Source organism: Corvus kubaryi, unplaced genomic scaffold (assembly GCF_017639235.1).
Source record: "Corvus kubaryi isolate FWS band 111438036 unplaced genomic scaffold, C.kubaryi_AGA036_p1.0 127, whole genome shotgun sequence".
Taxonomy (NCBI): domain Eukaryota; kingdom Metazoa; phylum Chordata; class Aves; order Passeriformes; family Corvidae; genus Corvus; species Corvus kubaryi.
The window spans coordinates 762,219-776,246 of NW_024580662.1; the positions used below are offsets into that span (position 1 = coordinate 762,219).

Sequence of the window (14,028 nt, forward strand, 5' to 3'; positions counted from 1 at the left end):
GCTGGGGAACCCTCACACCAGGCTGGGGAACCCTCACACTGTCCTGGAGCTGGGGAACCCTCACACCAGGCTGGGGAACCCTCACACCAGGCTGGGGGATCCTCATACAGGGCTGGGGGCCCCTCACACTCTGGGAGCAGGTCTGTGGGCCTCTGACGCAAAGCCCTTTCTTGCCCAGAGCAGCCCTGCAGACTGGGACCTGGACTTGGACTACCCCCTGCCCACCTTAAGTGGCTCCACCTGTGCCCATAAGCTGCACGTCCTGGAGGAGAAGGTGAGGTCTCCTCTCCCCAGGACAAGGCTCATGGCCCCCTGTAGCACAAGGAGGCCTTTAGGACTTCAGCCTGCTGGATCAGGACGGGGTGCCAAGGCTCTTTCCAATGGTTGGGAAAGGCAATTGTTGGATTTGGGCCACCTCTGACATGAATGGTTGTGTCTCCATCCTAACCTCAGGACACAGCTGTCATATCCTATCTCCAAGTCACCTGTGGTTTGGAATAAGCTACAGGCATCATTGGCCATGGACTTAATCTGGACTCAGATGTTGTTCCAATGATATCCTGGAAGAGATTACGTTTAGATGGGATATTGGGAAGAGATTCTTCCCCGTGAGGGTGGGAAGGGCCTGGCACAGGTTGCCCAGAGCAGCTGTGGCTGCCCCTGGATCCCTGGCAGTGTTTCAGGCCAGGCTGGATGGGGTTTGGAACAACTTGGTCAGATGGAAGGTGTCCCTGTGGATTGAAGCAAGATGAGCTTTAAGGTCCCTTCCAGCCCAAACCATTCCATGATTCTGTGATTATGCATACTGGAGCTTTTTGCTTGGAGATCACCTTGGGCATGGTGAGGGATTTGGTGGGATGTGTCTATTCCCGAAGACAAGCACCACTTTGGAATTCTTTATTTCATGGTAGAAGAGTGGCAATAAGATCTCATGTTTACTCTCACAAAGGTAAAAAGTTTTGATGAGGCCAAAAAGAAAACTCATCGTCTCCACAAACACTTAAAGCAACAGTTTTTGAAAGAACAGGAGAGAAAGATGGCGTTGAGGAAGAAGACAGAGGAACACTTTAAGAAGTGCCTGGAAGTGTTTGATCGCAGGAATGGGAAGATGCCGGCTCCCACCTCCCGTTTGCCTGCGGATGAAGCGAAGCCTTCGGAAGAGGCGGGAGCTGCCGACAAAAAAGCAACCAAGAGACACGGCCAGAGAGCTCCTCCTGCAGGCCGTGCCCCGGCTCCGGCCGCGGCTTCCAGCACACAGAAACTTTAGGAAGTCAAGGCTGCTTTTACAGCAATAAACCAGCGCGATCATTCTGGTATTGCTGCCCTTTTAAATCGACGGGAATGGGGTGGTTGGAGAGCCTGGGATGGGAGGGAGCAGTGACGCAGCTTCAGGAATGAAACACCTCTTCAAAGGACTGCTTTCCTGTGAGGCAGTGGGAAAGCGATGTGAAAGGGATGGAGTTTTTCCTTGGCACTGGCCAGGCTCCCCAGGGAATGGGCACGGCCCCGAGGCTGCCAGAGCTCCAGGAGCGTTTGGACAGCGCTGCCAGGGATGCCCAGGGTGGGGTTGTTGGGGTGTCCTGGGCAGGGCCGGGAGCTGGACTCGATGACCCTTGTGGCTTCCCTGTGTATTCCATGACACTGTGTCCTGGTTTTCCAGCCACCATGACAGTGTCGGATTTCATAACATAAACCTTGTCTGCTTGAAATGAAGCTGCTTATTTTTCATGCTTCCCAGTGACCTTGAGGGAATAATTGGACCTTGGAAGATTGTTGTCACATCCTCAGTCAAGTGTTTCCTTCACTGAATTGAAAAATGCTTGGTACCTTCAAGCTGTGCCCCTTAGCTGTGATTTCTGAAGGGGATTCTCAAAACTGATGGGAAAGGTGTAGCTCAGGCACCAGGACAGCACAGGCAAGTCACACCTCAGTGCTCAAAAATCAGCAGCCATCAGGTCTTGGCAATGAATACTCCATTTACTGTTAAGACTATTATTTAAAGAAACACCAAACTTTCCCCTAACCTCTCCATAGATACAATTCAGGTGCTGCAAGGCTCTAGAAACACTCCATGGAAAATCAGAGTTTGGCACCTGAATTGGCTTCAAACCACAGATCTATCAAGTCTTGCTTCTCCTGAGTATTTAAGGCACCTTCTTGTTGTCTCTCATCCTCCCACCTGTGATAAATCTGCCCTGCATCCTTTCCTCTCCATGGACAGACTCTTCCTTCTTGCTCTCAGTTTCTGCCTGCTGGGTTTGTCCAGGAAAATGGGGATTTGCTGTTCACCGGGTGAACTGGATGATCTCTTCTAACCCAAACCATTCCATGATTCACTGTGACAGCTGCTGGACAGGGCAGGCAGGGAACATCTCGGGTCATGAAGGCACCAGTGCCAGGCTGGTGTCCACCTACACCAGCTGGCTTGGTGACTGAAACCCAAGAAGAGATGTATTGAGATGAATAACAACAAAATGGCAAAAAGCAAATAATGCCAGAAGTTTTCAGAGAGGAGCCTGGAGGTTGTCACCCAGGGGTGACCCATGCTGGCCACCCCTGGGGTTTTCCTTGTGGGAAGATGCTGTGGGAAAAGGACTGGTTTAGAACCAAGCAGGACCCACCCTGCACACCAGGGGAGTCCCTGAGTGGTTCCTGGCATGCAGCAGCACCCCAGGGGGAGCAGGAGATGGGTCCCCCTCCTTGCTGTGGAAGCAGAGGGGCTGCAGGGCTCTAACAGAGCTCCTCTGTTGTGGAGGTTACAGAGCCCAGCCCCTCCGAGCCCCTCCCCGTGCTCCCCGTGCTGGGAGAAGCCTGTCACCAGTTTCTCCGGTCCCCCAGCTCGGTGCTGTCCTTGATCCCAGCATTCCCATGGCAGTCAGCCCTGGCACGCAGCAGCACCCCTGGGATGAAGAGCCCCAAGCCTGGGTGATGCCTTTCGCCATCTCCTTGCTGCCTCCCCAGCCTTGTGGCCTTGAAGCCCCTGGAGCTGCTGGAGCTGGACCGTTCCCCAGGGCAGGCTGTGGGTGTTGGCACACCCCGGGCCCGGCTCTGCAGGGCCGGGTGTCGGTGCTGATCGAGCCCCGCGTGTTCCCACTCGGCAGAGCCAGGAAGCAGCGGGCTTTTGCCTAGGAGATGGAGGTTGTGACTTGCTGCTCATGGAATCACAGAATCATTAAATTTGGAAAAGCCCTCTGAGATCCTCAAGTCCAACTATTCCCCAGCACTGCCAAGGCCACCACTGACCCCTGTCCCCAAGTGCCACATCCACAGGGCTGTTAAATCCCTCCAGGGACGGGGACTCCACCACTGCCCTGGGCAGCCCTTTCCTATGCCTGACCACCCTTTCCATGAGGAAACGTTCCCAATGTCCAACCAGACCCTCCCCAGCCCAGCCTGAGGCCGTTCCCTCTCCTCCTGTCCCTGTTCCCTGGGAGCAGAGCCTGACCCCCCCGGCTGCCCCCTCCTGTCAGGGACTTGTGCAGAGCCACAAGGTCCCCCCTGAGCCTCCTTTGCTCCAGGCTGAGCCCCTTTCCAGCTCCCTCAGCCACTCCTGGGGCTCCAGCCCCTTCCCAGATCCGTTCCCTTCCCTGGACATGCTCCAGCCCCTCCAGGTCCCTTGTCAGGAGGGTCCCAGAACTGGACACAGGATTTGAGGCTTGGCCTCAACAGACAGATTAGGACCAAACTCACACACTTTGGTCTCAGTGGCCTAACAGCCCCAAGGACATTTTCCTGTGCCACAGCTGCCCACAGCTCTGTGTCCCTCTGCACTCCAGCTCCTGCCACCCAGCTCCAGCCTGGTGCTCTCAGAGCCAGCCCAGCACCTCCAGCCCTCCTGTTTTCCTTATTGGGTCCTTTAGCTCAGAGCTTATACCAACCCCGCTACACTCATCCCTTCAGCAAACTCTGTACTGCAGGGACTCCCTGGTTTCTCTGTGCCCTGCTTGGGCCTTTCTGACAGGCTCTGGGGGACAGGGCAGTGCAAACTCCTTCCCACCTGTTCAGGATATGGATGCAGTCATCCCACTGACAGCATGACATGGGAATGAGGGAACAGCAGCCAAAGCTGCAGGCAGGATGTGGTCAGGGATCAGTTGGCCCTGCGGATTCCTCCAGGGCTTGGTGTGGTGCCAGCTCCATGTTCCCAGCAGAGCACAATGCAAGGCTGCAGCCAAAGGATGGTGGCAGGAGGGGACTGTCCCTGCAGTGACAGGTTGGGGTGCTGTTGCCTGCAGCAAGGCTTCATTGTGTGCTTCTGCTCTTTCACCATCATTTTGCAATCACTTTAAATCATCCCCCTCCTTGATGTCCCTTCCCAGGTCCCACGCAGGGGTGGGTGGTAGCAGGAACAGGGAGATTATTTGGGCAAACCAAGCTGGGGTGGATCATGGTTTTCCAAGAGGATTGGCCAGCCAGCTCCCACGCTCTGAGCTGTGCTTCCCTTTGCTGCAGAGGAGTGGGATTCAGCACCTGGAGAGGAATTTGGACGGTGGGTGAAGCCAGCTGGGGCCAGGGAAGTCTCTGGTGTTCAGGTATCTGTCACAAAGCCCTGCTGTTGGAACGCAGCTGGATTCAAACTGTGGGGGACGGTGTGCCCAGGCTCTACCAGGGGCTCCCGGCTCTCCCTTCCCCGCTCAGATCTGCCCTACATACTTTGGATTCTTGGGCACCTCTGGCTCAGGCAGTGATGCAGTCTGGTGGGTTTGGGTGCAGGGAATTGTTTGAGGATGGATCTGAGGTTTTTCTACATCCTGGATGAGGTGGGATTGACGCAGGTTCGGTGATGTTTCATCCAGCTCCCAAACTGACCTGGTTTTCTTCCTGGCTGAAGAGCTGCTGCTGGCCTGGAGCAGTGTGTGGAGCTGCAGGACAAGTCGGGGCTGCTCTGAACGTGTGTCATCACCCCATCTCCTCCTGCAAGATGGGAATGCCTGTAATTACCCAGATCCAGGAGGGAGCAGCAGTGATCCACAGTCTTTCCTACTTTAGAGGAGGTTTGGATGCGACCCATGGCTCCACCCTTTTCCTCCTCTCTCCCTGGATGTCCTAAGGACTTGCTGTCCCTTTGAGCAGGCTGTGCACACTGGGACACAGGGGACTCTGGTGACAGTCGCTGGCCAGTGGATCCCATCTCCGTCGTGGCTGTCAGGAATTCCAAGTCTGCATTTCTTGGAGAGCAGTGGCACATTTCAGACAAAGCAATCAGGACACTCCTCAACTTTGGAAATAAAAAGACATTCTTTTCATGATGGATTTCATTGCCAAAATATCTGCAGGGCATGTGGCAGCCTTTCAGGGGGGTCAGGGATCCCTTCTGATGTCCTTGTCAGGAAAGGCAGCAGTTCTCCATGTCTCAAGGGCTGTTCTCTGTGCTATGATGAGCTCTGTGAGGGACATATCCAACGGACAGCACATCCCTTTGTAACCTCAAATCACAGCTCTGCTGTGCTTAAATCCCATGACTCTCAATCAGAGTGCAGCCAGGAAATCACGAATCTTCTGGATTTAGATCCGGTGTGATCCCAGTTGCCAAATTAGAGCCTGAGAAGTTGTTCCTGGGCAGGTCAGTGCTTTCCCTGGAGGCTACGGGACAGCCTGGCCCAGACTTGCAGTTTCAGCTGCTCCTTCGTCCCACAGTGGGCTGGACATGTCCCACCTTGGGGTGGACCCAAACCCAGATTCGCCATCACACTCAATCCCGGTGTTGATTCCAATCAGTCCTTTGGCTGAGCCACTCAGGGCAGGAGGGAACCCACATGCAGGTCATGCTCCAGCTAATAAGCCTGGAGGAAAATGACCTGGGGGTGCTGGAGATGGTACCAGATATGCCCAGGTGGGCAGGAAGGCCAAGTGTCCCCTCATTCATCCTCACCAGTGCCAGGCCAGAAAGCCCTGCCCTGGTGGTCCCACTACATCTCCCACCACCAGCCCCTCATTTGCTTTGTGTAGGGAAGCAGCTGGGAATGTGTGAGCAGTGGGCCCTGCAGATTAATTCATGGACTTGGACACTCCCTGCACAGAAGTAAAGGTGCTGCTCGGGCCAGGAAAGGCTGGGACCCAGGACAAGGCTGACCGTGAGGCCACGGCCACCCCACCACTGCTCTGTGCCAGCTCCTGCCAGGGACAGAGCTGGCATCACTGTGAGCACGGGCTGGCATTCAGCATTTTGCCATGTTTCCTGCTGTAAACCAAATCCTCCTCTCCCGAGGGCATCCATGTCACTGCCTGGGCAGAGGGTGAGGGCATGGCTACACTGCAGCGTTCAGGGGGCCATCATGTACTTCGCAGACGTCATTAACTCACAGGTAACCAATTAACTCAGCCTGTACAACATCACATCTTCATCAGCTGAGCTTCATTATCACTTTTATGGCCCTGTAAAACCAGTCACGTTAACAGTGCGGCTTAGGGGAACTCTCTTGCGTTCTGATGTTTCAGAACAGCTCCTTCGGGGCTCCTGGACACCCACTGGGCTGACCAGCGACTGGCAGACATGACCTCGGGGGGGTAAAGTTTATTCCTCGGGTTATTTGTCCTGCTCTCAGGAATACAGGGCAGGGGAGCCCTGAGCGAACGAGACGCCTCTTCTCTCTCACCCCCACCCCTCACAGCCCCCCCGGCCGCCATGACAGCCCCTCCCGTAGCAGTCGCCGCCGCGGGACTCCTCATTGGACAGCGGCGCTGCCAATCAAGCGATGGGGCGGGGCCACCGTCGCTGGCCATAAACTGCCGGGAAAGGCCCCGCCCCCTCTGGTCGCCTGGCAACGGCAGGCGCTGACGGCGGGACTGGGCTCGGGACCGGGACCGGGATCGGGATCGGGATCGGGATCGGGATCGGGGCCGGAATCGGAACTGAGTGCGCTGCAGGGGGTGGAGGTCACCCGGAGCCGGCATCTCCCAGTAGCCGACTCCTGAGACACCCCGTCCCACCCCCGGGATGTCCCAGGGCCGCTGGTCCCATAGGCCCCCCGGGTCCTCCCGCACCGGCCCCCGAGCTGCCCGCCCCTCACACGGGGGTCCTCCCCACCGGGAATCACCCCTCAGACGGGGGCCCTGGGTCCTCCCGCTGTCCCAAACCCACACCGAGGGGACCCTTCACTTCCTTTAAACTCCCTGTCGGGCCCCCCGCTACAGCTGTCCCCATCCCCTCCCTCTCTCCTCCTCTTCCCCTGTCCCTGCCAGTCTTGCCAGATCCCCTCTCCCACCTCATCCCTCTGGCCTGGACAGGCCTGGAAGGGTAGAGGTTTCCCATAGAGGTTTCCCATAGAGGTTTCCCACTGGGAGCCCTCCCCTTCCCTCCCAGGTGGCCCCAGGGCTGTCCAAGCCCCTCTCCAGACCCCTCTGGGGACTGCAGAGCTGCAGCTTGTGCTGCTCCACCTCAGCTGCTACTCAGAAGCTGTTGGGAGCTTCCTCCCCACCACCCTTTAAAGCCAGGAATCCATCACCCCCTTCCCATGGGTGTTTGACAGCTACTTTGGGACAGAGACCAACTCTAATCCACAACCCGATGTCCTGACCCCCTGCCCAGACCCAGAGAGAACTCCAGCATAATCTCGAACTCTCATGTTTTCCCAATTTACATTGTTTCTCTAATGCTGTCCCCGTGTTTTCCTTTTAGAGAGAAGGGAGTGACAGCAGCAGCACAGGGACCTTGATTTCTTCCAGTCTCACCTTGTGTAAGAGCTGCTGTGTCTTTTCTAAACCTCAAACCACCCAGCCCACTGGTGTTTAACTGAATCCATGGCAACAGGGATCCAGCTGCATTCCAAGCATCCTCGTGAAGCAAAGAACCTTGGTGAAGGTCATGGCAACTCCAAGGAAGGCAGGGATCCCATTAAGTGTTATGAAGGTGTTAGATCCACGCCAGTTAAAGCCTGATAGCACAGAGACAGAAGGAATCCTAACTGTTTTTGACGAGGCCGTTGTCAAGCTGGAGATCACCAGGTTGATCCCACGGATTATTGGCTCCCTGGAGAGGTTTGCTAGGATGCTGGGACCTGAGATCACAAGCAGCCTTTTGGAGCTTCAGAAGCTTTCAGTGGAAATACAGGACCTGCTCACCAGCCCTGGAGATGAGGAGAGAAGGAGAGCTGTGGAGCAACACCTGAAATGTTCCCTGAGAAACACCCTGAGGCTCTTCCTGGCCAACCCCTTGCTTTACCATGGACTGAAATACGAAGTTTGGGTGAGACAGTCACCAGCTGATGTGTTTATCAAAGCCTTTAAGGAGTTCCGGGATTTCACACTTGAGAGGCTCCTGACCAGTCCTGATGAAGAGAAGGAAAAGATTCAATTCATGGAAGACATTTCCCTCCGGATTGAGAAAAACACGGAAACTATCTCAGCACTACAGGCAGAGCTGGAAGCAGCCATCCAGACTCGAGATGAGGAGGTATGATCTTGTGGGAATGTGTTTTCCAACAGTGTTACTGGAGCAAAACTTTGGTAACTAAAAACCGATCCCTTTATTGCAGTTCCCAAAGAGCAAGTTTCAGAAATCCTTTCTAAACCAGATCTTAAACTCAAAATTAGTATTTTTCTTGCAAAATATAATGAAAAGGGCTTATTGCATGCTTGATTTTTTAAAAAACTCGAATTTGGCATGTTTTGAACCTGTTGTCACCAGCCACCTTAAACAACATAAGTCCCTGAGTTCCAGAGGAGTGTCAGGACAGGTACAAACTGCTGTGGTGGTATCCTGGCAGGGTGAGAGTGCCAGCTGCTTCATTCCCTGCTGCTGAAAGAATGAAAAGTCATTACAGGGAGGGATTGCTCTGATTAAAATCCATTTTTAATATCTGCTCTGTCTTCACTCTTGCTTAAAATCAACATTTCTGTGACTCCCAACTCTAACAGCTGCCTTGGAGCATTTGTGATTAATCAGTGATTACATGAATTACATGAATCTTTAATTTTATCTGCAGCTGAGGTGCAGATAATTGACTGGGTACTTCCCAGGCACTTTCCCAGCCTGTGGGCTGTGCCAAGCCCAGAGCTCCTGACAACAATCCTTTGTTTTCTGCCTGTGCTTCTCTTTCTCTTCCCTGCAAGAGAAGGTTGGCTGAGAAGGTTTTGTCCTGCACTCACTGCTGGCAGAGCCAAGGGCCTGCTTTCCCCTTTCCCTCTGCTCCTTGGAGTTCTAGGAATCGAGACACTTGAGATTTTTATGTGCAATTTGGCAGCTTGTCCAGGACATGGTGAATAAATCTGTTTCACTGATCCCAGCTGGGGATCTCCCTCCCTGAGCTGTGTCCCCCAGACAGTCACTTGGAGCCCAGCCCTTGAGGGAGCTACAGGGCTGCTCCAGGGAATCTGTTTTGGCTGCGCCTCAGGTGGCAGTGCCAGTGGGGCTCGGGGTGGTTTGTTCACTCTGTGCCTTTACTAACAGGTTTCCAGAGGAGCCAGGGGAACGTTTCCAAAGCTCCTGTGTAAATCTAACTCTTCCCTCAGCTGGCAGTGGCAGGTCCTTGGTGCTACCCGAGCAGGCTCCTGAGGGTTTCTTCTTGGATCTCCTCTGCCTTTACAAGGTTCTTTCTTCTCCTGCCCACCTTATGCCTCAGGAGCAGTTCCCAAAGGTATTCCTCTTGTCTTCTGGTCTAGATTAACATCAAGGACAAAAAGATTGAAAACCTCAAAAGCAGCATGGAAAATCTGACCAAGGAGTGCAAGGCTGACATCCAGCAGATCACAAAGGAAGGGGAAAAGCAGCAAAAAGAGGATGAGAAAGCCTCCCAAGACATGTGTGCCAGGCTGGAGCAGGATGTTCTGCGCCTGAGAGCACAGTTCAAAGCACTGGTGCTGGAGCATCGAGCCTCAGAGCTGGTTCTCAGGAAGGTAAAGGGGAGGAAAGCTCTGGGACAGGAGGTTTAAGCCTGTTTGCAGAGCTGTCAGCTCTGGCTCCTGGCTGCTGCAAGGAGTTCCTTGGTCCCTGCTCGTTCCTGGCAGGGTGCACATGGTGTTTGTCAGAGCACACCCGCCCTGTCCTCATGCTCTGCTGATTCCAGTGGAAAGCAGCCCTGCAGCGACAGCAGGGACAGAGCCTGTCACAGGTCCTGCTCCTGCTGGCTGCCTTGGCTCTGGGAACACCTTCACACTGTGCTGTGACACTGGGCAGAGCTCAGGGCAGCAAGGCTGGAGCAGGACAGGTGTGGGATAGTGAGAAACCAGGGATCTGCTGTAGGGGGAGCAGAGCAAACACAATATGGGCCTGGTAGAAAGGCATCTTTTAGAGCTGATTCAGTGTTCAAGGTGGAAAGGGGCTGATGCTGAGGGCTCAGCAGGTCCTGCTCTGCCCAGCTTGGCAGAATAGACAAGCCAAGGAGTCAGGTTGGCCTAAAAGAGGGGGAAATGTGATTTCATAGAATCATTCCAGAATAGTTTGGGTGGGAAGGGACCTTAAAGCCCATCCCATTCCACCCTCCTTCCATGGGCAGGGACACCTTCCACTATCCCAGGCTGCTCCAAGCCCTGTCCAGCCTGACCTGGAACCCTTCCAGGGATCCAGGGGCAGCCACAGCTGCTCTGGGCACCCTGTGCCAGGGCCTCTCCACCCTCCTCCCTCCTCCTATTGGGAACAATTCCTTCCCAATATCCCATCCAGCCCTGCCCTCTGGCAGTGGGAAGCCATTCCCTGTGTCCTGTCCCTCTATCCCTTGTCCCCAGTCCCTCTCCAGCTCTCCTGGAGCCCCTTCAGGCCCTGCAAGGGGCTCTGAGCTCTCCCTGGAGTCTTCTCCTCTCCAGGTGAGCACCTCCAGCTCTCCCAGCCTGGCTCCAGAGCAGAGGGGCTCCAGCCCTGGGAGCAGCTCCTTGGCCTCCTCTGGATTCCTCCAGCAGCTCCAGGTGCTTCCTGTGCTGGGCCCCAGGGCTGGGACAGCTCTGCAGGTGGGGCAGAATCCCCCCTCCCCTGCTTCCCAGGGCTTAGGAGATTTCAGGGTTGAGGCATGGCCAGCCCTCAGCCACCAGCACTCCAAAGTCCTTGTCCCCAGGGCTGAGCAGATACAAGAGGAGGAACGGGAGCAGCAGGCCCTGAGCAGAACATGCTGGTGACACAGAGAACTGAGAACTGGAAAAAGGGCACTTTTCTTCTAATTTTGCTCATCCTGGGTACTCTCTCCAAACCAGCACAACCTCCCACGGGCAGGAAGCATTGGGGGGTACAGCATGGAGGGCTGGGCACTGACAAAGCATCAAACCCAAGGTAGAGCTGCGGTACAACCCCCAGAATCTTTGGCAGAGTGGGTGTGTGAGGCAGCTCCTGCTGCAGTTCCTGCCACAGCAGGGCTGCCTGTGGAGAGAGCTCAGCTCATTCCAGCACTCGGGCAGATGCATTTGCTGACCACAGAGGCCTCCTTTCCTCAGCAAGTACAAGTTGTACTTGTGGTCTAAATAGGTCAGGTGGGACCTCATGATGGCCTGGGAGCCCTTGGGACATCCTGGGGCAGTGCCGCACAGGAAATGGAGCAGGAATGATTCCACAGAGCACACATCCAGAGCTGGAGGTAAACTGCCCCAGGTTATACAGCAGTACAGCCACAGCTAAACTGTTTTACAGCCAGAAATATCTCTTTATTTTAAAAGACACCATCTTCTGAGTACTTTCTGTCCCACATTCATGTTTTGCAGTTCTCTCTTGCTTCAGTTTCAGGCTGGTTGCCTCAATTTGTTGATGACTTGCCACATTCCATCAGACACGTTCATTTCTTCCTGCAGAAAGCAACTTCCCAGTGCTGTTCAGCCCCCCAGCTCCATGCTGTAAACCAAATAAAGCCCTTTGGGAATGTCCCAGGAGAATCCTCAAACCAGGGCAAACCACAAATGTGTCAGCTGAGGGAAGCTTGTCACGGGAGGAGGTGTAATACTCAGATATAAATGATGCTGGGGGTCAAAGCTTCCCTGTTTTCTCACTCAGGATACTTCTTACCAGGCCTCAGATGTCTGCAAGGATCTGATCTTGTTTTGTGTTTCAGAAAAAGTGCAAAACAGAGAGGGAAACTGAGAAATGGGTCCAGAAATATGACACAGACATGGCAGAAAAACAGGTATTGGCTTTAAGTGCTTTGCTCTGCCATGAGGTGATTTGCTCAGGTAGATTTCTGTCCAAAGGGACACCTGGCTCTTACCCAGGAGGCCATGGAAATGAGAGGCAGTTCTGCATCCACATGAACTACAGGAAAGGGATCTTTGTCCTGCCTGCATGTCCAGGAGTCCTCTGCTGCTTTGGCTTTAGGAAAAGTTACATCCACTGCTAAATCCCACATTATCTGAGGGCAAATGGGTCACCATGTTCTGCCAGTGATGTCCATCTGATGCCAGGAAACGGGTTTTTCAGTTTTGCTCCAATCCTCAATCCCTGTGGCCCTACCTGGTGTCCAAATCCTGCTCTTGTTCCTGCTGGATCCTTGGGGGATGTGCTGGGTGTTAAGGAACCCAACAGCCTGCACCCAGCTGAGCCATAAGAGGCTGAGGGTCACATCAGCACCCCCAAAACTTGTCTCTGGGAAGGCCCCTGTGGCTTTCCTGTTCTTCTAGTATTTATGGGGTTGGATGAAAGCTGCTGGACTCCTAACAGAGCAAAATGCAGGGAAGGGCCTGAAAGCTGCTGCTAATTGTAAGGAATGATCCCCCTGTCAAATGTTTAATAATGGGATTATTTTCGTTTCCTTCTCTATGGAGAAGCAGAAGCCCCATGTTTGGGGCAGAATTTGTCAAGGCAGACCCACCTCCACACTCCTGGTTCCCCAAATCTTCCATTGTGGGAGCATTTTTCAGGGGAGCATCAAGGGACCCAGCACCTCAGGAAACTCCCTGGGTACTGGGCACATGCCTTCCTTTTGAATCCCTTTGGAAAGGCTCCAACCAGTTGAGGTTCCATGGCTTTGGGATGGGTTTCAGGACCCTCAGCTGGGAATGTGGGGAGGAGCTGCTACCTGCTGTCCCTGATCCCTGCTGTCCTGCCAGGCCACGTATGAGGAGGTGGAGGCTGTCTACAACGAGGAGAAGGCCCAGCTGGCCCTGCTGATGGAGAAACACGCTCTGCTGCTCCAGGAGTATACTGAGATTGAGGAGGAGCGCAGGATGCTTAAGGAGAAGGCAGAGGAAGCTGCACGGGAAGCTGCCAGGAGGAACGATGCTGCCACCTACATCCAGGCCTTCTGGAAAGGCTACTTGGTGCGGTCCATCTACAAGTCAAAACTGAAGAAGGGCAAGGGCAAGGGCAGGGGCAAGAAATAAAGCCCTAAATCTTTTCTCTCCCTGGCAAAACTGCTGTGTCTGAGCTCTTCCAGATAAAAGCATTGAATTTTTAAGGTTGGAAAAGACTTTTAAGATCATCGAGTCAAGCCAGTACCACCATGTTCACCACCAACCCAATTCCTCAAGTGCCACATCCACATGTTTTATGAACGCTTCCAGGGATGGTGACTCTACCACTCCCCCTGGCAGTCTGTCCCAGGGCTTTAGGACCCTTTCCATGAAAAAAGCTTTGTTAATATTTAATATAAACCTCCCTTGGTACAACTTGAGGCCATTTCCCCATATCCTGTCAAGTCCTGCTTATGTGGATTTGACAGCCCACTCCTGACTTTAAGGCCCTTCCTTGCAGCCTCCCTTCCCAGGAGAGAGCAGAGGCCCCTCTCCCCTCAGATATGCCCAAGGAAGGTGTGTTCCCTTCTTGGCAGCCACAAGAAATGCCAGGATCTGTGAGACGTTGAGAAGTTGGTACCCACGTGGATAGTTTGGGGTGTAGTTACATCAAGAAGGACATTTCCTGTCCAGGTAGACTTCAGTTTCCAAACACCAACAGCCTCCAGGGAGATCTTAAAGCCCCTTTAGGCACTGTAAGGAGAGTGGGAGAGGGACTTGGGACAAGGGCCTGGAAAGACAGGACACAGGGGGAATGGCTTCCCACTGCCAGAGGGCAGGGCTGGATGGGATACTGGGAAGAAATTGTTCCCCCTGTGAGGGTGGAGAGGCCCTGGCACAGGGTGCCCAGAGCAGCTGTGGCTGCCCCTGGATCCCTGGAAGGGTTCC

General features: G+C 54.2%; 1 protein-coding gene across 3 annotated transcripts; it reads left to right on the plus strand.

The window, feature by feature from the left end:
• Window positions 1–6,805: 6,805 nt before the first annotated feature.
• Window positions 6,806–13,821, plus strand: IQCD (IQ motif containing D). Of its 3 annotated transcripts, XM_042023782.1 has the most exons (5): window positions 6,806–6,856; window positions 7,619–8,392; window positions 9,601–9,834; window positions 11,967–12,038; window positions 12,958–13,821. In XM_042023782.1, exons 2-5 carry the CDS (start codon window positions 7,805–7,807, stop codon window positions 13,228–13,230), a joined length of 1,167 nt encoding a protein of 388 aa, XP_041879716.1. In that variant the 5' UTR covers window positions 6,806–6,856; window positions 7,619–7,804; the 3' UTR covers window positions 13,231–13,821. The 3 variants fall into 3 exon arrangements, with proteins under 3 accessions (XP_041879716.1, XP_041879733.1, XP_041879723.1); XM_042023799.1 differs by lacking the exon at window positions 11,967–12,038; XM_042023789.1 differs by lacking the exon at window positions 6,806–6,856 and having other exon boundaries at window positions 7,271–8,392.
• Window positions 13,822–14,028: the final 207 nt, after the last annotated feature.

What these genes read in the sequence shown, in the direction of transcription:
- IQCD (XM_042023782.1), top strand. Translation starts at nt 7,805, where the DNA reads ATGGCAACTCCAAGGAAGGCAGGGATCCCATTAAGTGTTATGAAGGTG. An exon ending in TCCAGACTCGAGATGAGGAG is followed by an intron (nt 8,393 to 9,600) that starts GTATGATCTTGT and finishes CTTCTGGTCTAG; the next exon opens with ATTAACATCAAGGACAAAAA. An exon ending in CAGACATGGCAGAAAAACAG is followed by an intron (nt 12,039 to 12,957) that starts GTATTGGCTTTA and finishes CTGTCCTGCCAG; the next exon opens with GCCACGTATGAGGAGGTGGA.